The sequence below is a fragment of the Chanodichthys erythropterus genome, chromosome 14 (genome assembly GCF_024489055.1).
Source record: "Chanodichthys erythropterus isolate Z2021 chromosome 14, ASM2448905v1, whole genome shotgun sequence".
NCBI lineage: Eukaryota > Metazoa > Chordata > Actinopteri > Cypriniformes > Xenocyprididae > Chanodichthys > Chanodichthys erythropterus.
Genome location: NC_090234.1, coordinates 29,816,994 through 29,839,574, shown reverse-complemented (window position 1 = coordinate 29,839,574; position 22,581 = coordinate 29,816,994). Strand labels below are relative to the sequence as shown.

Here is a 22,581-nt window from a genome sequence, read left to right as displayed (position 1 = left end):
TAAAGAGATTACTGTCACAAAAAAGATTTTTGTTTATTGTCACCATTGTTGAGGTTCATACGCTGATTCATGATGTCTGTGTGAGTCTAGAAAACACTGCTCAAAACTCTGTATAATGAAGCAAAACCTGTGCAATAATCAGCATCTTGATATGCCACACCTGTGAGGTGGATGGATTATCTTGGCAAAGAAGTACTCACTAACACAGATTTAGATAGATTTGAAAAGAATATATGAGAGAAATAAGCCTTTTGTATACACAGAAAAAGTCTTATATCTTTGAGTTCAGCTCATGAAAAATGGAGGCAAAAACAAAACTGTTGCGTTTATAATTTTGTTCAGTGTAAATAGCCTATTTTATAAGCGCAGCGCTGCTTTGTGTACAGCGGTAACCAAGGAAACGCTATATCGCTGCTGTTCCACAAGCGCCGCCTCCTGAGTGAATTTGCATTTTCATTCAGTCGATCTGTTATTTTGTTTTATGCAGGTGTCTTATGTAGCATAATTTCACAAAGCTTTTAAGTCAGACCATGCTGTTTTTTTTCTGTAAATCTTCAAATTATATAATTTAAATCAAATTTAAATCAAAAACAACTGCTCATGCTCAAAATACAGTGGTGCCTGTATACCAAATGCCTACATATTTTTTTAAGACCAGTTTGGCCTGTTAGAACAAATAAACAACAAATAAATTTGCTTAAAGAAAAAAATTGGCAACCGGTATCAAATTTGCTACAAAAAATTGGAATTGGCCGTAACAAAAAAAAAAATCAATAACAAAAAAATTATTAAATAAAACATCTAATAAAGTCTTTTCACAGTAAAAACAAATGCAGTTTTCAAAGAGCAGTGTGTTTTGTTTTTTTTTTTTCTTGAAAATGAATGTGTAGTTTGTATGGTTAATATTAATGTAACTGTCAGCTCATTAAGGTTAAAAAAAAAAAAAAATCGGCCCGCACATGGTTACTTTTTTCCATCCGGCCCTCAACCTAAAATGAGTTTGACACCCCTTTAGACCAATCCAATCACACCTATTTTCATTATCTTTAACAAAATTACATTAGATAATACTTAATGGGTAAATCTTATATCAAATAGAATAAATATCACTAATCAAAAAGTTTGAAATGTCATTATATTTTATCTGTTAAGCATTGCGTATATTAATGATTATTATAACAAATTATTTTGAATGTTTGCAAAATGTAGAATCCTAATACATTTAATGCCTAATCAAAACAGGCAAAGTCATTAGTCAACTACGGTTTTATTTTTTTATATGCATATATAAAACAATATTGATTTTTAAACATATTTTACATACAATGGCACAGGGTGATCACAGTCACTTTGAGAAACAATATCTGCATATATGATATGCTTGTGTTACATGTAGGTCCTAGTTTCCTGCACACAATGATATAACAACTGTCACATGCATTCACATTGGAGATCACAGGACTTGACAACAGACATGCCATATCCCAGAATGGACAATTACGGTGGCACAAATTACTACTACGTTTTAAGGGATATGAAACATGTGTAACAGCATACTATAAGACAGTGTGTAAAGAGCCAGGTCAGGTGTCTCTGTGAAATGCATTATTTTGGTGCATTCTAAGACTACATTCTTAAAAATAAAGCGTCTTTGCAAAGAACTCTGAGTTATGGGAACAAGAGTCAGTTTCCATATGTATACAGTTCTTTGGAGAGTCAAATAGTTTTTGATGTTACATTATAGGTTTTTACAATATGGTCAAAAGATGGTTTTTTATACATTTAAATAATAAAACATCCATGCGGAGGCTGATAACCCTTTTTGGCACTAACCTTTTGGTTTTCTTTCTGGTTAGTATGACCACTGCTGGTAGATGTATGGTTCTAAAAAGCATTTTTCTCCATTGACAACTATTTAAAATTAGCTATGTATTCTCATAAAAAAAAAAACATTTTTGTCACATTGACATTTAATTGGATGTAAATGCTAATAGACAGCTTTCTCCGGGTATTCTAAACCATGTGCTTCTACCAGGAACCTTTATTTTTAAGAGAATGCAAAACTTCAAAGTTAATGTTTTATATGTCTCATTTGCCTCTTTTCCAGACTTACGCAAGACACACAGTGTATATGCTGTACATTGATGGCATTACGGACACATTCACACTCAACTCTCATTCCTCAGGATCCTCAGTCTCTTCAGAAAGCTGAATCTCTTCCTCTATCTTCATAGACTGCAGCTCATCTTCACACTGAAATAAAGATGAGGAAATGCTTTAAACATGACACCCTTTTGCTTTTAAGTCTAACAGTAAAAAACAGACATGGTCTTGCACCAGTTTATCTTCCTTCTCCTCCTCGGGGTCAGAGGTCACTTGCTCCTCTGCACTAAAGTATCCATCATGCTCCACAGAGGCATCCAGAGAAAGAGATCCTTTAGTCCAACCTGAGACAAACAGGAGAAAAAATAGATTAAAGTTAAAAGGATGGGGATTGGTATTGTAAGTGAACACATAAATGAGGGCAATGTAGAGATGACAGAGAAAGTACCACTGAAGCCTCATCGTGACGTGATAGACAGGGGACAGACCAGTAACCATTTCCCAAACCACAAAAAGAGCATGCATCAGTGTGTGTCAGAGGAATGTTACAGGTGCAATACAAGTTAATATCTATCAACAGCATAAATAAAAGGTGAATCTCTCCACAAATAACACATTTTTGTAGAGAGAAATTCATAAAAGCGCATAAAAGCACATTTATGTTTTGAAACCCTCTTGTTCCATTAACTTCCCTGGTAAATCTATTACCATAAACACATTTTTGTTCGTTTTTACAAACTGAGGGACTACTCAAAATTATTTTTTGTGTAACCGATGCTGTTGATAGAGCTAAACCCGAAACAACCTTGTACAGACAAAGACGTGGTCAGAACCACTCAGAAAGCATCAGATGAGACACACATATAACCTACAAGCACATGCTACCCTAGACCTCAGTGGAGTATGCTTAAGTGTGCACATACGTGTGTACTCAGTATGTGTACTTCTCCTACGATTCTGAAACAGGCTTGATGTACTGAACCACCTGACTCCGCCCAAGTTAGGGTGCGGCCCTGTTTCTGGGAGGAAAATAATCAATCAGAGTGCATCTCTGCATCTTCTTAGTATGGCACATTGCCTGAAGTACACCTGACAGAGTTTCCAGTGAGCTATTCCTTTGAGGATCAGCTCATTTTCTGCCTTTAGTCTTTAGAGAGCTTGATGCCTTGGTGGTAATAAATTGGCTGTTTTCAGCATCAGCCATTTTCTATTTTTATTTTTAAAATTTCTCGAAGAGAAGATATCAAGAACACATGAACTTCATGTTTGGTTTTTTTGTTTTGGTCTGCTGAAATAGGTCACCTAGAGGTGTAGGGTCACTTCGGATATCCTGTCGTTTTGGTTTAGTCTCAAAGCTGAACGAAGCCCCTGTAAACCACCAAAAGAAACAGAACGAAGTTAAAGGGGAAGTTCATCAATCAAAAACAAAGTCTCTAATGACACTGATTTTTTTTTTACTCACCTTTCGCTCTCTGTGTCATTCCAGGTTCTAGAATGTTCTCAAGTTCTTTGCCTCTTTCCTCTTCTGTATTCTGTTTCTCTACTCCTCCACTCCTGAGGTTCCTATTTTCATTTTTTCTTAGGATGTGATGAATTTCATGTTATAAAATTAGCTCCAATATAAATGTGTAAATGTGATTGTGTGTAATCATACCTGTTAGTTGAGCTGGTCTCTGAGGTGAACTGTTCAGGTGCCTTCTGTTGACGTGCCTCTACATAACAAGAGCATGCTTTTGTTTTTTAAAAAGCATCTCTGAAGCATCTTTGTGTTCAGTCATCAGTCATCTGAATGTATCACATATTTCTTTCTAAACAAACAGACGATACCTTTGTAGGCCTCCAGCTGTCCTGTTAGAAGTTTCCGGATTTCTGTCACCCAGATGGTCTTAACCTCCTCAGACACGGCCTACAAATTAACATACATCACAAAGCCACATATAAACCAGAGACATCTGATCAATACAGACTTAACACATGTAACATGATCTTTTTAATAGAAATATGAACTCAAGGCACACCCTCGTGTGCTCACCTGTACTGTGTAGACCTCATCCCTTGAACTGGACCAGATCTCAAACTTCTTGCTGTCCCCTTTAGCAGTCTCTGTTATTCCAATAGCAGCCATCTAATGAAGACATAAAAGAGACCATCAGGTCAATAGGCTATTGAAGTATGAAAATACTAAAATTGTTTTTTTGTGACCATACTCATTTAAATCTATAAATAAGCAAATTAGGCATAATCTTATGGACAAATTGAATTATATAAAAAGCTCCACAGAAAATGTTTTCTGCAGGGCATTTCACCCAAAAGTTTAAATATTTGAGTTTGTGCATGTTAGAAAAAACACTTCTTGCATTTAAAAATGAATAAATAAATAAATAAATAACATTTAATGTGGGCTATAAAATGTTAATGACCCATAAAATATATCAGAAATTTTGCTATTTTAGAAAAAAGTAAGATGAGGAAAATGGCCTTTTAAATATGCATATGCAACTCTGGTTACTAAATTTCCCTTAGCATTAGAGAAATGCTATGGTTAATTGAACATAACAGAAGAGATGAGGCTTACCAATATGAGCTCACCATCATTTTATTAAATCTTTAGCTAAGCATTATTCCACTTTATGTTAATATACTCACGCTGAGCTCCTGTTTGAAGCTATATGACGGGGCTTTCTCATATCCCTCTCCGCTCTCCTCTCGTCTCTTGCAGAAGAGCAGAGCTTTCTCATGCAGGAACAGGTGTCTCTGCATGGGCTTAAACCTGGCCAGCTCTATCACCTTCACATGACCTCTCTTATGCTCCGCCCACACACTGAACGACCCCTGCATCAGCAGGCGACCCAGGTCTCCAAGATTACCCTGCATGGAATCAATAAATATTGCTTGCAGATGTGGAATAAATAGGAGTGACAGAAAACATTAATGAATATTAAAGGTGCCGTAGAACGTCTTTTTGAAAGATGTAATATAAGTCTAAGGTGCCCCCTGAATGTGTTTGAGACGTTTCAGCTCAAAATACCCCATAGATTTTTTTATTAATTTTTTTAACTGCCTATTTTGGGGCATCAATAAACATGAGCCGATTTAGGCTGCGGCCCCTTTAAATGCTCACGCTCCCCACCCACGGAGCTCGTGCTTGCCTTTAACAGCATTAAGTTTACACAGCTAATATAACCCTCAAAATGGATCTTTACAAAGTGTTCGTCATGCAACATTTCTAATCACGTAAGTATAGTATTTATTTGGATGTTTACATTTGATTCTGAATAAGTTTGATTGTGCTCCGTGGCTAATGGCTAATGCTACACTGTTGGAGAGATTTATAAAGAATGAAGTTGTGTTTATGAATTATACAGACTGCAAGTGTTTAAAAAATGAAAATAACGACAGTCTTGTCTCCGTGAATACAGTAAGAAACGATGGTAACTTTAACCACATTTAAAAGTACATTAGCAACATGCTAACGAAACATTTAGAAAGACAATTTACAAACACCGCTAAAAATATCATGATATCATGGATCATGTCAGTTATTATTGCTTCATCTGCCATTTTTCACTGTTGTTCTTGCTTGCTTACCTAGTCTGATGATTCATCTGTGCACATCCAGACATCCTGCCCTTGTCTAATGCTTGAACATGAGCTGGCATATGCAAATATTGGGGGCGTACATATTAATGATCCCGACTGTTACGTAACAGTCAGTGTTATGTTGAGATTCGCCTGTTCGTCGGAGGTCTTTTAAACAAATGAGATTTATATAAGAAGGAGGAAACAATGGAGTTTGAGACTCACTGTATGTCATTTCCATGTACTGAACTTTTGTTATTTAACTATGCCAAGATAAATTCAATTTTTAGTTCTAGGGCACCTTTAATGGGCATGACGTGACTGAAGTGTGTGCATGCCTTTTACCTCATATCCTGTGATGGCAATGAGATGCATTGAGTCATTTACAGCCTTCAGGATCCCTAGTATGGAGGAAAGAGCTGTCTGCAGCTCCACTGAGCCCTCGCAGCCTTTACTGTACTTAATCATCTCCTAAAACACAAACACACACACACACACACATTTCCACAGTTATCAACACTGCATATCTAATAAAAAATTTCATATTTTATTGTTTAAAAATGCAATACACATTTATAATGCTGTACTTTGTATTGTTTTCGAAACTCTTTCGAAGATTTTTTTGTCTTTTGCTATAGGAGCAAATGGAAATACAAAAATTATATTTGCTGTGGCCTCCCATTTACCACTATAGAAGTTTACCTAACTATGGCAACTTCCACTTCTGAGAACCCCGAAAATGTGAAAAGGGCCCATTGTGACATATATCCAAGTTAATCAGATTATTGAAGAAAAAAAAAAAAATAGGGCGGGGACTTGGTTCTTTCCAATGGTTGTTGATTGGATGGAGTAGATCTGAATGTGAGTTTGTAGTTGATTGAAAGAAAGGAGCTGGGTTTAAGCAGACTAAATGACTGGAGAAATCCAGCATACGTCACCAGAGAGAAGTCTGTTGTTTTCACCAGATCTTTCTTTTATTGAAGATTATGAGGTCAAAACTATTTTTTTTTTTTTAAATGAAATGCGAGTAGGAATCGTTCAGAATAAGATCAACAACATGCATTTAGAATATAGAGTAAATTTTATTACATTTCCATATACACACACATATAATCTAGTACCTTTAGCAGAAGCTGGTACTTAGTGATCCTCTGGACAGGCTTTAGTAAGTACGAGTCCAGCCCCAGCTTGTGCTCTAGTTTCTTCTGACACTCCTGATGCACAAACACAATGTGGTAAAGTTCAAATGGCATTCAGTCACAAAGAGGGCCTGATGTCATCAGCAGATTGTGGTTAGTGTGTATGTGTGTCTGAGAGAGTGTGTGTTTGGTATAGAAAATTAGAGCACTGCATATTGCACAGTATGTACTGCATGTTACTATTTAAAAAACAAGTATGGAAAACAGTCCTCAGTATTCACAGATAAACATTTAAAATGTTTAAACTCTGTTAATTTTGCATTTTAATCCAATTTTGTAAAAATCAAAAAATGAAGAAGATAAAAATAAAAAATAAAAATAAAAAATCATTATAATAAAATGATTATTTGTCACCCTGAATTTGGAAGGTTAAGTGTAGCACAATGGTTTGTGGTATATAGTATTTCACACAGTGAACTACGTTTTAGGCAAATGTAGTAGGTCATCAAGATATATTACAAGCAAACAGAACATTGTTTATGTCCATACACACCAGATACTGCAAATATAGTATGTAATAGTAGTATGATAGTATGCTGTTTTACATATGAATGTGTGCATACCTGGAAGAAGGCGCAGTCTGAGCACTGTCTCCAGAGGCTCTCAGAACGAGGCTTGTTGTGACAGTATTTCTCATAAATCTGCAGCTCCCTCATCTAAACAACCACACAATGACCAAAGTTCTGAGCATCACCGAAAAAAATAAACTCCCAAAAGTTGACTTTTACTTTTTTTGCTAGTTATATAAAGCTCACCCAGTCTAAAAAGCAGCGTCCCACAAGCTCAGGACAGTCAGTGTAAGTCTCCAGCTCTTTGAGGAATATTCTGAAAGAGAGGAATTTAAAATTAATTGTGAAACATTTATTTGATCAATGATTCGTTCATGTAATCAGTGATACCTCCGAACAAACAATTCACTAAAATGGATCAGAATTTACATCCTAACTAATGATGCTACTAACTATTCTTCAAATAATTTTGTTTACATTTCAATGTTGTCCCTCCACTCCACTAGATGGCGCTCACCTTTTGTGGAAATTATAAATCTCCTGCATGTTCCCAAATAACACATCCTTCTTGTTCTGCAGGGCTGCAGGGATGAGAGGAGCCATGGAGGGGTTGTCCATCTCAGCAGCATATCCCTACAGCGTACACATGACATATTTAAAGGGGCAATATTACGGCAAACAGGATTTTCATGCTCTTTTAAAATAAAAATTTTGGCGTAGACCTGCTTTAACTTTCACAACAATAATCTACCTCCCAGGTCCAAGAGGACTTCATGAGGCAAAAACTTCTAGCATAAGGCTACTTTAAACAACATTTTAAGAAAATATCCTGCCACATAATAAAATGAAAAAGGTTCTTGATGTGAAAATGACTTTTATTTATGAAAGAACTGATAGATTCACTCACCTGCAAAACACACATAAGCTCTTCCACATATGCTCTCTCTGTTTCCAGTAACTCATTCATTACATGCCTGTGAACAAACACAAAGAACACACACAATGAAGATCAGTTACTACACTGTAGAGGAGTGTTGATGGTCTAGTAAGGCACATGTGTTCCCCTCTTTCCCTTTTGAACTTTGACCCTGGACTGACCTGCGCAGCACAGCCAGGGTTTCCTCCTCCTCAGATACAGAAGCATTGCGACTGCTCCTGTCAACCTGATCGAAGTTTACCTACATAAGGAGGATCATTTTTGAGTAATAGTTAAGGCCCTTAACTTACATACTACTACTACATGAAAGAAAGGAATATAGCATTTGCTTATACAAAGAGAGTTATTTAAAATGATTGAAAAGAGAGGAAATGCATTAAGGGCATTGTAGATGAATTATACATACTTCTTTACAGGACACTCTGCTGTCTGAGTCTTCACTAATACAGATGTTCTCATGATCCCTGTGAGCTGAAAGAGAAATAAACCAATTGCCTCCATTTTACACTTAAAAAAGATTAGATAGATAGATACATACATACATACATACCAGGAGATGAGAGTGACTCCGGTCGAGGGGCCACAGGTTGGACAGGCCGTGTTTGCTTAGCTGCTAGTTTCTTCAGGCTAACCCTCCTCTTCTCAAACATCTCTTCCAGAGAGGCTTTCTTCTCAAATGCACGCTTCACATGCTCCTGTATCATTACACATTATACAATACCATATAACACAATATAAAACATTATATCATTATTGGTGTATGCTAAATTATTAGTATTCATATTTATTCAATTTATTTATCTTTTATTAATCCTTTTTATGAATCTTATTATTATTTTCTTTATGAATTGTAGTCATTGATAGCTCACATAGGCACATGTGTTCCCCTCTTTCCCTTTTGAACTTTGACCCTGGACTGACCTGCGCAGCACAGCCAGGGTTTTCCTCCTCCTTTCCTCCTATTAATTTAATCATCATAAATCGTTATATTCCTTATGTTGCATTTTTATTCTTTTACAATACTGATTTCTTTAATCGTTTGTATATTTTCTGCTGTATGCTCTGATATGTTTGATTATTTCCAAACGTAAGATCGTTGGTGTCTCTTCTGTGCTGTAAGATCGAGTGGGTGTATTTTCCATTAGAATTGATTACGTGATGTACCTTTGTATCAAAATATGTGTTTCCATCCAAGATACACAAAGTTTCTCTTAAAGGTGTCAAAACCACACCTCATCTATCTATCTTCATCTATCTTTGCAACGTAGCATTTGACCGGTGACGCTGACCTAGCCGTTACACCAACTATGACATAATGGATAAATCTGTTTGACCTTTTCTTATCAAACCAAAACAAGTTTAGGAGGGTTTCCTGCATATATATATATATTCTTTGATCTTTTTTTGATCTTCACTTCTGCTTCTTCTTCTACTTCCTCTCCTTGTATTCTGCAAATATCTTCTTTTGTTTCCTTCTTTCTCTAATCTCTGATCTTCACAATCCTTATCTGTTAGATACAATACTTTTGGAATTTATTATAAACTACAGAATACGATTATTATTATTATTATTATACATTATTTATTATTATTATCTAATTTTTGTTTAAACCTATTTGCCATTACAATTTTAATATTTACTTAATTTGTTTGTCTCTATAATTGTACATTATTACTCAATAAATTTGTTATTCCTTATTCAAATTCTAATTCATTATTTGTTAAACATTTTAGAGATGTCTTTATTTTATTTATTTTTTATTTATTTACATTTTTTTATAAATAAAAAAAATTGCAAAGAATCTTTTTTTGATTTCATTTTATGCGGACTAAAAATTAAACTGAATTGAATTTGAATTATAAGTGAGTTGCAGGTATTTGCCTCACCCTGAGCTCATTGTTCAGTATGCTCTCATATTCCAGCCAAACTGTGCTGATCTCCCACAGCTCTTTCTCATTGGCTGTCTCCAGGTAAAACTCCAGCTCTGACAGTGCTGACTCCGCCCCCTCCTGTGACTGGCATTTGTCAAGAGGCTGTGATGCTAGCATGTAAATCCCATCATCACACCATTTACACACCTGAAAGAGAAAAAGTACAGAAGAGAATGTAGAGGAAACAGATTTGCATATACAGTATGAAAGTGTGGAGAATTTGCATGTAGCTGTGTGAAGGTGAGGACTTTATGCACCATAACTCCAGGTCTCCCCAGCTACGAAAGCCAAACTAGATCAGTCTTAAAAGCTTTTTGGGTGGTGTAAGTTAATGGTTAAATATCTGGACCAGTAACTGAAGGATTTATATAAATATAATCAAATATAAATATAAATGTGCATGTTTGTGTGTTTCTAGTCACCATTTCAAGTTTTCTATGTAGCTCCCTAGCCTGTGTCAGCATGGTCTTCTTGTCTTTTAGCTCTTGGACAAGATTCTCTCTCGCTTTCTGTAGCTCACTGCATTTTACTGCAACACTGTCATCAACATTCTGAGAGCTGTCAATCAATCCTTGGCCCTCGGCAACCACAGATCTTACTCTGTCCAGCACTTCCTGCAGAAAAAGTGTGTTGGAGAGGAGGCATTCATCACAAGGGTTATTGAAAACTTTAATATCAATTAGACTGACACATCCATGCATATGTGTGTGTGGACACATGATAACACAATTATTCAGCTGGCGGAGACTCACACAGACTTTCTTTTCGTGATTGGTCAGTTCTTGAAGGAGGTGTTCTGTTTGGGCGGGGCTTATTCCAACATCTGAGAAAGAATTCAGCGTTTCTGTTGCCTGCTCCAGCTCTGTGTGCAACTACAAGATCATAGCAAATGAAAACAGAGTGCAAATATTATTAGTAAATACTAATGTATTGCAATAATAAGAATAAGCTGTAAAATATTAGTGTCTTTTAAAAGCAAGACCTGTTGAAAGCTGTGCTCAAACTGGCAGAGTTTCAAACATAGCTCCAGTTTATTTAGATGCTGAATCCAGAACTCATCAAATGCTGTAGAGCTCTCATTCAACTGGGATAATAGCCTGCAAGTTGGCAGGGAAAAAGAGAGAGGGATATATGAGAGAAATCTGAATGAGGAAATAATTGCCAGTTGAGGATAAGGAAATATAAGGAAATAATGATATTTATTTCCTCATATTGAGGAGATGAGGAAATAACTGATAATTGTTTATTGAAATTTAAACAAAACAAATATTACGTGAATATTAGATGAAATATCAAATAGTGTATAAACCCCCAGTGTTGGTATTGTTAGATAAACTATTAAAAAATGGTGTTTATACTGGAAATAAAACTGAAATTAAATAAAATATAAATATTTTTATGGAAAAAGTCTTTGGCAACTAACTGAATAAGTTAAAGTTGAAGTTTAAGTAAATAAGTTTAAGTTACAAACTAAAATAAGAATTTATTAGATCTATATAAAAATGAAAAAAAAAATGAAAATAAGAATAAAGAAAACTAAAAATAAACGTCAGTTCAAAATATTAATATATACAACAATAATATTATAGTATAGTATTATATAAATAATGCTAAAGTAACACTGTAATCTCATTTATGATGTTTAACTGTCTACTGAGATCCTAAAGCATGAAGTAACGGTGAGATACAAGCGTGAAGAAGTCATGTGAACCACTCTGCCAATGCAATAATGCTCACCCATTATGTTTAGTGAATGGGGCAAACCATTAAAATTCAAATAATACATTGAGCATGAGCATATCTGAGTTTTTTATATATATATATATATATATATATATATATATATATATATATATATATATATCCAGATGCAGAATAACAACAGAGGAAAAAGTTAAACTAAGAGGATTTAAAAGTCAAAGGTGTACCTGTGCACTGTAGCAAGGTTCTCCAGCTGATCGGGGTTTAGACTGCTGTCTGGATCTCTGCGGACCGGTTCTCTGATGTTCTCCAAGAGTTTCCGTCCTTGGCTGAGAGCTCCTGTGATCTCTTCCTAAAGAGAAAACAATGATGCAAAGAATAATTTTGTAAAAACCTAATGAATGTGTGAGGTGGCACATATTGAATACTACTGAATATTTTGAATGCTTTTTTTAATAAATACTTTCAAACAGTCTTTTCTGCTGGTGTGTGCATTGAGCAGATTGCCGGCTGTTAGGAGGTTGTTAGGCAGCTCTGTTTCTGCCATCTCTCTGCCGAACACTTGCAGTCTCTGTGCCATCCTCTTCACTAACGCAGCAAAGCTTTCAAGATCCTACAGGCAAAAAGAAATCATAATTTCACATATAATGTATATTACTGGTGTAGCTTGTTTCGTTTCATATATGTAATGAAGTTTTTAATGTGCACTAAACTATTTTTCTCCAATTAAAAACACATAAAACGTATTTAAAGTGACTTTTCAATCATGTGCAATAAAATGCCAAAGATATTTTAAGACTGGAATTTTTCTGGGTGAAATCCAGTCATTTCAATAGTAATCCACTTGATCGAGAATTTTACGTGTGGGCGAAAGATTTTCCAACACAGATTTCCCAACGGGATTAAGTTGGCCATATGAATTCAACACATTGACCTTGGTTTGAAAGGTCTTCTGTGTGAGCTGTGTTTCTTTGCTACACTATAGTATTGACAATAGACAACAGACCTTCTTCCCAACAGAATGTTGCTGTAATTACATCAATGATTTTAATGAACACACCTTTACACTTCAAGCAGGTCGCCTCATGGAGACAGCAATGTTGCAATCACATGAAAAGCTGTGCATTAATAATATTATGAATATGATTTCACTTTATCCCCCCGATTATTGGGCACTGTCACTCATGTAATAAATAAATCATGGCTGACTGCAAAATATGCATTTCTACAAATGAATTGGTAAACTATTTGATTTCACGTGATGCTGCATCCACACCACTAGGTGTCACTATAAGTCGAGTCATACCCATCCATACAGCAACATAAATAAAAAATACAGAGTGCAAATTTAAGATTTTCTTACGGTGCGATGAGAAATCCAGGTCTTGTGGCAGTAGTATTGAGAGCCACCCAGTTCTTGTGTCAGCTGACTCCGCTCAATATAAGAGTGCAGATCAGCCACTGAGCTTAGCATGAGGACCTTCAATACACACACAGGCTTTGTTATTTACAATGACATGACACACACAAAAGATGTGGCTTGTATAAACATAACAACAACAACATTCAGGTTAATTACCGGTACTTTAAAGTCGTCTCTGTGTAGTTTAAAGAACACATCAGAAAATGTTCGCTGCAGGATAGCACTGGGTCTCAGCACCAGAACGAGACGAAGATTAGCAGGAAACCAGCCCTACACACAAACACGTAAGAAAGCACACAAATTCATATTATACTAAATATATTAAAGACATATTTTAAAAAAATATGACAGTATATTATTTAAAATATATTATAGTATCTGTAAAAGTAAGACTCACTGAGATACGCAGTAATGTTGCCTTTAAACACGTCCATCGATCTCGACGCCTATCAATCACCACGATAAAGCCCACACCTGCTGCACTCAGACTGATGGAGACACATGCACATGTGTTACTGCTGTCACCATATATGATATTCAAACGTGTGTTCATCTGTGAATTTACCTGGGAATACTTGTCAGGTAGGTGAGAACATTACGAAACTCTTGGTCTCCAATTTCACAAAATGGAGGGAATTCTGGGAAGATAATGATAGGGCTTCCATCCTGTCCTCTTCCACCTAAAATAGACAGACAGAAATATGAAGAATCATAGAGGAAAATCCTGCTCCTATAATCTGTTGAACAGGCAAACAGCAGGGGGCAATAAACACCAGAAACCGTGCTGTCCTCTGTGTTGGCATGCATCACAGATCTTAAATTAGCACACAAGCAGGCCAATGAAAACCTGCTCACAGCACCTGTATGCTGTGTCACAGTTTTCATATTGTGCTACTGCTATTGAACAACAGTTGTTTGAGAAGTCTCTGACAGCCAAACTGTGACATAATCCCAGATCTTCTTGTTATTGTTCCTATCATCTGTTTGGCAGCTAGTGTCAGGAATTCTGCTGCATTGAAAAGACTGTGCCACAAATCACCAAAAATAATTAAATAAATAAAATAAATAAAAAATAAAGTACAAGCAAGATTAGAAATGGTACCCTATACACTATATACACCACACCGCTTGCCTGTACAAAACCATAATGATGCTAGCTTTCTATGGGTGGTAACCAGGCTGTTGCTATGAAGTTGCTAAGGTGTTCTGAGTGTTATTTTGCATGTAGCTACACTTCAATTCAAATGTTTGGGGTCAGAATATTTTTTATTGTTTTTGAATGTTCACCAAGGATTTGGTTGATTATATTATATTATATTATATTATATTATATTATATTATATTATATTATATTATATTATATTATATTATATTATATTATATTATATTACTGTTTTCAGTGTAATTATTCAGTGTAACTAATATGATGATTTGCTCTTCAAGAAACATTTCTTATTATTATCAATGCTGCTTAATATTTTTGTGGAAACCATGAGACCTCTTTTTTTTAGAATTTTTAGGAGTTCACATTAATGTGAAATAGTTTTTTTTTTTGCTTTTTGCAACAATGTAAAAGTCTTTACTGTCACTTCTATTCAATTGAATGCAGCCTTGCTAAAATAAAAGTATTAATTTCTTAAAAATAAAATAAAGCTTACTGCTCCCAAACTTTTAAACAGCAGTGTATATTGTCACTAACTGACCAAGTCTCATTCATATCTCCTGTTTTCTAGGTTTGGGCTGCTCCCCAGCAAGTGGTATTGTTTTGACCATTTTACAGCTTAGAAAAATGATTAGAAAAATATAATCATAAATAAGATAAAATTAAGAGATAAAGATACATAAGTGTTGTCAGGATAGAAACTTTGATTAACCCAATGTATACAGCGAGATTCAAAAATGTTACTTTATTCTTCCTATCTATTCGCTCCTTCAAATCAGGATGAAAATAAAAGCTGAAACATTGGTGGTAAGACAGAGAGAAGATAGTGGTGATGGAATGCAAAGAGAGAGAAAGAGAGAGTGACAGAGAAAGCCACTGGCTGAGGATCCCAATGTGACAAAAATATAAATTTGGCAAGTCATGCCTTCTTCTCCCTGTCTCCATGACAACAGGACAGAGATTGTGCAAGCATCGTTTACTCAGTTCAGTTTAACGATAACAACCTGTCATCAAAAGCGACACATATTCAGATCCTTAAAGCTGTAGTGTGTGTACATGCCCACATTTCATAAAAGTGTTTCTAAACACCAGAATGTCTGTTTCCTCTCCATTGTTTTGTTTTTTTACATCCTTTACAGAGAAACACATTCAAACATTTTCCAACCATCCATTACAGACAGAAGCAGGAAATTATGTAACGTGAATTTTGACTAACAAATCTACACATACGTACATGTGCACTAACTTTTATAATGTTACATATTCAAATACATATTTTTTGTGCTCTTAATGAAAAACTCTTTTGCACTACAATATATTTTAAGTAAAAATGTTATTACCCTCATTGAGATGAAGGAAAGACAAGTGTTTCTATTGCAATACACTAGAAATGGGTGTAAAATTCATCCTAAAATACAATTGTGAATGGCATAACTTTAGTCTTGGAGGATTTGATAAGAAATGTTCAAGTTTATACTGATATCTCTGACTCCAGATTTTAGAAACCTTGCTGAGATCAGATTGAATCTCTAAAAGAGACATGTATGAATATGATTACTGGGGTCTTTTTAGGATACATATCCAGTAATTAAAATGCATAACCAAAAGTCTATCTGCTTTCTATGAGACACAACTGAGATCTCATTTAAGAGATCTAACTTAATTACAGTATGTGTACTTACATATAAGGTAACTACATGGGTTAAGGTTATAGGTTTAGGGATAGGTTCTGGATTAGTACCTAGTTGTAACCCAGTTATTTTAATTGCTATAATAAGTACATATTTATGTAGCACTTTGTTAAAATAAAGTGCTACTGAGATATCATTTGTTTTTTTCCCCCTGTGGGTCCTTAACAGTTGGTCCCTGGATAATGTTTCAGGTTCATGGATAAAGAAAGAAATGCAAATATAAAGAGCATTTACCTGACAGGAACGCAAACTGTCTCTTGAGCTCAGTGATGATATCAGCAGCGAAGAGAGGACTGGACTCCTTCTGCATGATCTCATCTGTAACAAACACACAGAGACACACACTAACATCCCGTCTACAGTCATCATTTACAGGATCGTTCTAGTTCTCCCTGTAACTAGGGCAAGACAATTATCCTGCAGTATCACCATTTAAATGAAGTTTAAAACACTCTCCAGCAAATCTTTTGCCTTACTTGCACAATAGCAAATAACATAATGAAAAGAGCACTTATCCTTTTGTTGTTAGTTGATGATAAGATTAAATAAATCACAGGTGAAGAAGTTAACCACAGGTAAGAAGACCCTACAGAGACTGCATACACACACTAATATATTACTGGCTGTCTTGAATGTATTGTATCTTTGGCTGGTGTATATTACCATCTGAGGTAGGTGAATCTTGCCCAAAGCAATTCCCATGCTCTGGTCAATGGCACATCAGACATGTTTAGAAAGAAAAGGCTAGGTGATTTCCTATCTATCTCAACCAAAACCACCTCTGGATATAGTGCCACAAAGTGTGTACAGCTAATTATCTGCAAATCCACACCTTCTATTGTATATTACATTATGGCCTCAATGTTTTTTTTAATTGCAGGATTAAGAAATGCATTTTTTAAACCTACCCACCAATCAGATATTATAAGCGGTACTTAAAAGTTAAAGACAGAAGAGGCCTGAGACGAGTGAGAATATATCCGTTGCTTTCTTTTGTTCTTCTAAAATAAGAGTGCGTTGTCCTTTGGAGTCAGATTTACCCCCTTAGGATATTCACACACACTGGACAGAAAATCATCTGTCACATTTCAAATGAGCTTTTATGGTAGCACCTGCCTTTCTCTCTCTCCTGCTCTCAGTTCTAATCAGTTATATTTAGTACGCTTCATTTGTATGACACAAACTGCAGAACTGCACTGCCAAATTTGTCAGAAATGAGTAGGTAAAATAAAGTAAAACAACAATAGTGCAAATGGAGTAAATAACAAATTAACAAATCAAATCACTGTATGAAATATTTTAAATTTAAGATAAAAAAAAAAAGATAAGTCCTAACTTACTTTGGAGCCAGTGGCAACATCTGGAAAATCTGTAATATTTCTCAACCTCTGCTAGAGCAATGCACACAGTTTTCCCACCATTCTTATCCATCTCTTTGTTTCTCTCTTCCTCTTATTGTCTAATGTCTCACTCAATCCTCAGTTGTCTTGTATCCATAAGCTGTGAACTCAGAATGAGCTACCTGAGACAGGTGCATCAGGTAATGACTTCCTGTTTCTCTCTCTCTCTCTCTGTCTTTCTCTCTCTCTCTCATTTCCAGACTTCCTGGAATAGACTGGTCCCCTGACGCACAAACACAGGTTCCCTTCACCTGCTGCAACATTTTTATAACTGATAACAGTGAAGGATCACTGACTGTAAAGCACTGTACGTCCTTTGTTTACACTCTGTCTATGTCTGCTGTGTCGGCACAATCACCCCAAAAAGAGTCTGCCGCCCCCCCCCAGGAGCCCCTTCCCCCATCACAGTGGTGGATGAATGAACCCCTGTGTGTGTCTGTGTTTGGTTGGTTTCTCCCCAGTATAGGAGGAATCTGAGTGCCATCTGATCTTGCTGAGGAGGGAAAGATAAAAGCTGAATTCAAACCAACAGATAACATTTAAAAAGGAGAAAACAGTCTTTTTAGTCGGGTAAACCTCTCTAGCACTGGTATACTTCTCTCTTTCAGACTCGCATACAAATGTAAATACACACTTTTCCTTAGGAGTCTCTATGGGCAAAAATATTGCTCCAGTCCAGACTGAGTCAAAATAAAGTTCAGACAAAAACACATATATCATCTATTTCACAATAAATGGCTCTAAGTTTGAAAAAAAAAAAAACAAAAAAAAAAAATCACTGTAACGTTTTAGTACACAATATTATGATTATCATTGATTGCACTGTAAAAGCCCAAAAGTCAGAGGCTATTTTGAAAATATAGGATTCAAAATCTTAATTTAAACCTGTAAGTAAACAAAGTTTAGGATTTTTGAAAAAATGTAAAAGAAGAAAAAAAGTCCATAACATAAATTTGATAAGAAAAATCTAAGATTTGGGACTATTTCTATAGGTAACTAATCACATAAGCAAATTTGTAACAATGATCCTTTGTACAGATGACACTTCTTGAAGCTCAAGATGCTCTTTGGATCATTCTCAAATCATACTGGAAAACATGATCATAAGGTTTTACACAAATTTGTTTTATTTGTAATAAAACAGCATTAAATTAGTGAGCATAAGAGAATTCTTTCAAAATATTTAACATTCTCAATGGTATTGTATACTGTTCAATCATCTAAAGACCTTTTGAACATGCCAACAAAAGTGGTGAATTTTTGATAGTGTTAACATGCTTTCACTCACTCTGTCCTTGTGCCAGCGGGACCAGAGGAAGATATCCACAATCACCGCCTTGTTTGGGATGCCTTTTCCTGGATTTCCTCAGCATAATTTCCCCCTCTATTGCCGTCTGATACCTGACCTCACAATGTTCTTCAGATATACTTTACGATACTACATGGTACTAAAATCAAACAGTTGACTGCAATAGTTAAAGTATCAGCTACTACACTCAATTTCAGAAAAGCTAGTAGTTAAACGACATACATGCTTACCTAAAGCCTGTGGACTAACTACTGCAGCAAGCCACGCTGTTACTGTGGAAAACTGTTTTATGGTATCTGTTTTTGTACTCAGCAGTAACTCTGCCAAACACACACAAACACACACACACCCCCCAGCATGAATCTCACATGATGGTTTTTGGGAATTCTCTTCCAGCCTTGAGCTTCTGAATATGTTCTGAAGCCTCTAAATTGTGTTGAACACAATCTTCTGCATGCCTCCTGGCCTCAGATTAATTTTTTAGCAAGTAAAAGGCCTTTTAGTATCATTCTAAAAATGTCCACCTTTAGTTTATGGTATACACGTCTTTTTGCTGTGAAATCTTACATTTTTATAAAGTAAAAATTATAATTACTTTTATATTGATATTAATATTTCAAGATGAACAGATGGACTGAAGTAACTTATATTTACTTAATAATGTATCTTTACATTATTTTATATTTATAAAAAAAAACATATTTTTGTTAAAAAAGTATGCATCAATGATACAACAGGCTTTTGAAGAATGATTATTTATACATCTCTCAATCATCAATGCATTACATTAAATGTTTTGCCCCCCAAAATCAAAACTACAGCATTTGAATATCATCTTACAATGACATATTATTGTAGATACAGAGTGACATATTCTAATGATATTTATATGCATTTTATGTAAGTAGTCTGTAAATACCATTGATTTAAATTACAAGCAATATGAATTTCATCTCACTTTTTAGCCATATAAATAACAACAAATGCCCTAAATTGCATATTTATGCTCAGTTTGGGCATTTGAAAAAATTGAGATGTTTTTTCCTCCTCGAGTCTGAATTCCATATTCTCACTATTTGGGCCATAAAAGCCTGATGTATCAAATATGATACAAAACATAAAACATATCTGCAAAAATGTTTTTTCATATTTTATCTAAAGGTACAATAAACTGTTACATAAAAAAAAAAAAAAAAGATTTTGAAAATAAATTTTCATATGTCAGGGTAAATAATTAAACAATATCACACAAGCAAGAGTGCTGCTGTTCCAAATATCAACTCGGTTATGATTTGGCCGATACTTGGCCCATGAAGTGACCAAAATTTGTGGCCACATATAAAATCATGCTGCAGTACTTCTGTAATATATAAAAGGTGAATAATCCTTACCACCTGAAAACATTACCAATACGCCACTCAGTGTCTATAGGCATTTAAACAGAACCAAGTAGCTCTTTTATAAGCTGAGTGACAAACATACTCATTTCTTACCAATGCTGTGAGAGACATTGCTCAATCTGCGCTGTAGCTCTTGCACGACTGCCTTCTCTGTCTGCATCCAGATCATCGGCATCCTTCACTCCAGAGGGAAGGAGGACGGATAGAGTGGACGTTATGAGAAGAATATCACCCTCTGTCCTTCAGTGATGGGCAATTCAGCATCAGCATCACAGAGAGAGACGGGGGAGGGGCTCCCCGATGACACCTACACAGTCAGACAGTCTATGAATATAACCAGTGCAAACCTCACACGCATGTGCACACAGAATGGCATGACATGTTGCTCCAGTTAGGACTTTGGCGCCATCACTAGTACTGTTTCTGCTATTACAGCACATGCACCTGGAGAGGAAGCATGAGGACAAGATTGAAAGAATGAATTTAATTCACAGTGATTGACTTGAATTTCATATAGTAACAGTATAACAAAAAGATGCTCAGATATGTTGTCACATTGATCACAACTTATAGCAGTCAGTGATGTTGTGGGTTTGGGTTCAGAACTTTACAGGAAATAAACAGAAAAAAAACTTCATAGTATTACAGCAGAAAAGAGATGAAGATAATTCAGTAAAACTTTGTAAGTGATATATTTGCATTTGTTAGTATATATAATCTGCAGTAGTTTCTATAAGTGAGTATGTTTCATGTTCGTACTAGGCCTACTAGCCTATATACAATCTAAACTGCATTTTCACATTTTCTGAGAGAGAAATGTGTGTGTGATGCTCACCTATGCAAGTTGGTGGTTGGTTCCCAAGATTGTGCTGCCTGTGGGGTTAAAGGATTAGTCCACTTTCATATAAAATTTTCCTGATAATTTACTCACCCCCATGTCATCCAAGATGTTCATGTCTTTCTTTCGTCGGTCGAAAAGAAATTAAGGTTTTTGATGAAAACATTCCAGGATTATTCTCCTTATAGTGGACTTCAATGGCCTCCAAATGGTTGAAAGTCAAAATTACAGTTTCAGTGCAGCTTCAAAGGGCTTTAAACGATACCAGACGAGGAATAAGGGTCTTATCTAGCAAAACGATTGGTCATTTTCGAAAAAAAAAAATACAACTGTATATGTTTTATAAACACGAATGGTCAGCTTGCACGTGCTTCCGCTTTCCGTATTCTTCAAAACGCTTGCTGTTTGTCCTACGCCTTTCCTATTCAACTTACGGAACGAACGCGGCACCAGTTTCATTTTTTTCCGTAAGTTGAATAGGAAAGGCATAGGACATACAGCGTAAGCTTTTTTAAAGAATGCGGAAAGCGGAAGCACGTGCAAGCCGATCATTTGTGTTTATAAAGCAAATATAGTTGTATTTTTTTTTTTTCGAAAATTACTTATCTTTTCGCTAGATAAGACCCTTATTCCTCGTCTGGTATCGTTTAAAGCCCTTTGAAGCTGCACTGAAACTGTAATTTTGACCTTCAACCGTTTGGAGGCCATTGAAGTCCACTATAAGGAGAATAATTCTGTTTTCATCAAAAACCTTAATTTCTTTTCGACTGACGAAAGAAATACATGGACATCTTGGATGACATGGGAGTGAGTAAATTATCAGGAAAATCTTATTTGAAAGTGGATTAATCCTAATGTCTTCAGATGTTTTATGCTCGTTGTTGTTAACATTTGAATGCAAGCAAAGCCCGTTAAATAGCTACGTACTATTTGAAGGTTAATTTAAATCATGGATCATGAGGTTACACGACGCAGTTTTATACGTTTAGTTTTCGCGTTTGTCTAAGAGAAAAATAATACGTCAATCTTTACGTCGCTTGGTTATTTTCCAAAGCTCATGTATAAGGTAGTAGTAAAGTATAGAATTGTTTCAGCCACGGAATATAAAGTAAAAAAATAACAATCTCACAATTCTAACCTTTTTCACGCAATGTCGAGTATATATATCACATAATTTGGTTATTAATTTGGTTATTAATTTGTTATTAATAATATCTCATTATTCTGAGACCCCCCCCCCCCCCCAAAAAAAATCATAAAGTTATAAACTCAGAATTGCGAGTTAAACTTGCCATTTTGAGGGAGGAAAATCAGAATTGTGAGATATAAACACAATTGCGAGAACAAAAGTCAGAATTGTGGGATAAAAAGGTCGCAATTACCTCATTTTATTATAGT

At 35.5% G+C, this 22,581-nt stretch overlaps 1 protein-coding gene across 3 annotated transcripts; it reads right to left on the bottom strand.

Moving 5' to 3' along the window:
- Positions 1 to 1,265: 1,265 nt before the first annotated feature.
- Positions 1,266 to 17,749, bottom strand: mcf2lb (mcf.2 cell line derived transforming sequence-like b). 3 transcript variants are annotated; one of them, XM_067408771.1, is made up of 30 exons: positions 17,577 to 17,749; positions 16,471 to 16,554; positions 13,949 to 14,063; positions 13,781 to 13,871; positions 13,540 to 13,653; positions 13,324 to 13,440; positions 12,424 to 12,573; positions 12,188 to 12,312; positions 11,242 to 11,356; positions 11,012 to 11,131; positions 10,682 to 10,873; positions 10,215 to 10,406; positions 8,878 to 9,022; positions 8,734 to 8,798; positions 8,489 to 8,568; positions 8,298 to 8,364; positions 7,908 to 8,023; positions 7,637 to 7,706; positions 7,445 to 7,537; positions 6,804 to 6,896; positions 6,028 to 6,153; positions 4,750 to 4,971; positions 4,136 to 4,228; positions 3,931 to 4,009; positions 3,758 to 3,815; positions 3,566 to 3,681; positions 3,406 to 3,471; positions 3,027 to 3,122; positions 2,338 to 2,447; positions 1,266 to 2,253 (listed from the first exon to the last, which is right to left on the bottom strand). In XM_067408771.1, exons 1-30 carry the CDS (start codon positions 17,665 to 17,667, stop codon positions 2,176 to 2,178), a joined length of 3,279 nt encoding a protein of 1,092 aa, XP_067264872.1. In that variant the 5' UTR covers positions 17,668 to 17,749; the 3' UTR covers positions 1,266 to 2,175. The 3 variants fall into 3 exon arrangements, with proteins under 3 accessions (XP_067264872.1, XP_067264873.1, XP_067264874.1); XM_067408772.1 differs by having other exon boundaries at positions 3,566 to 3,666; XM_067408773.1 differs by lacking the exon at positions 3,027 to 3,122.
- Between the last annotated feature and the right edge of the window lie 4,832 nt (positions 17,750 to 22,581).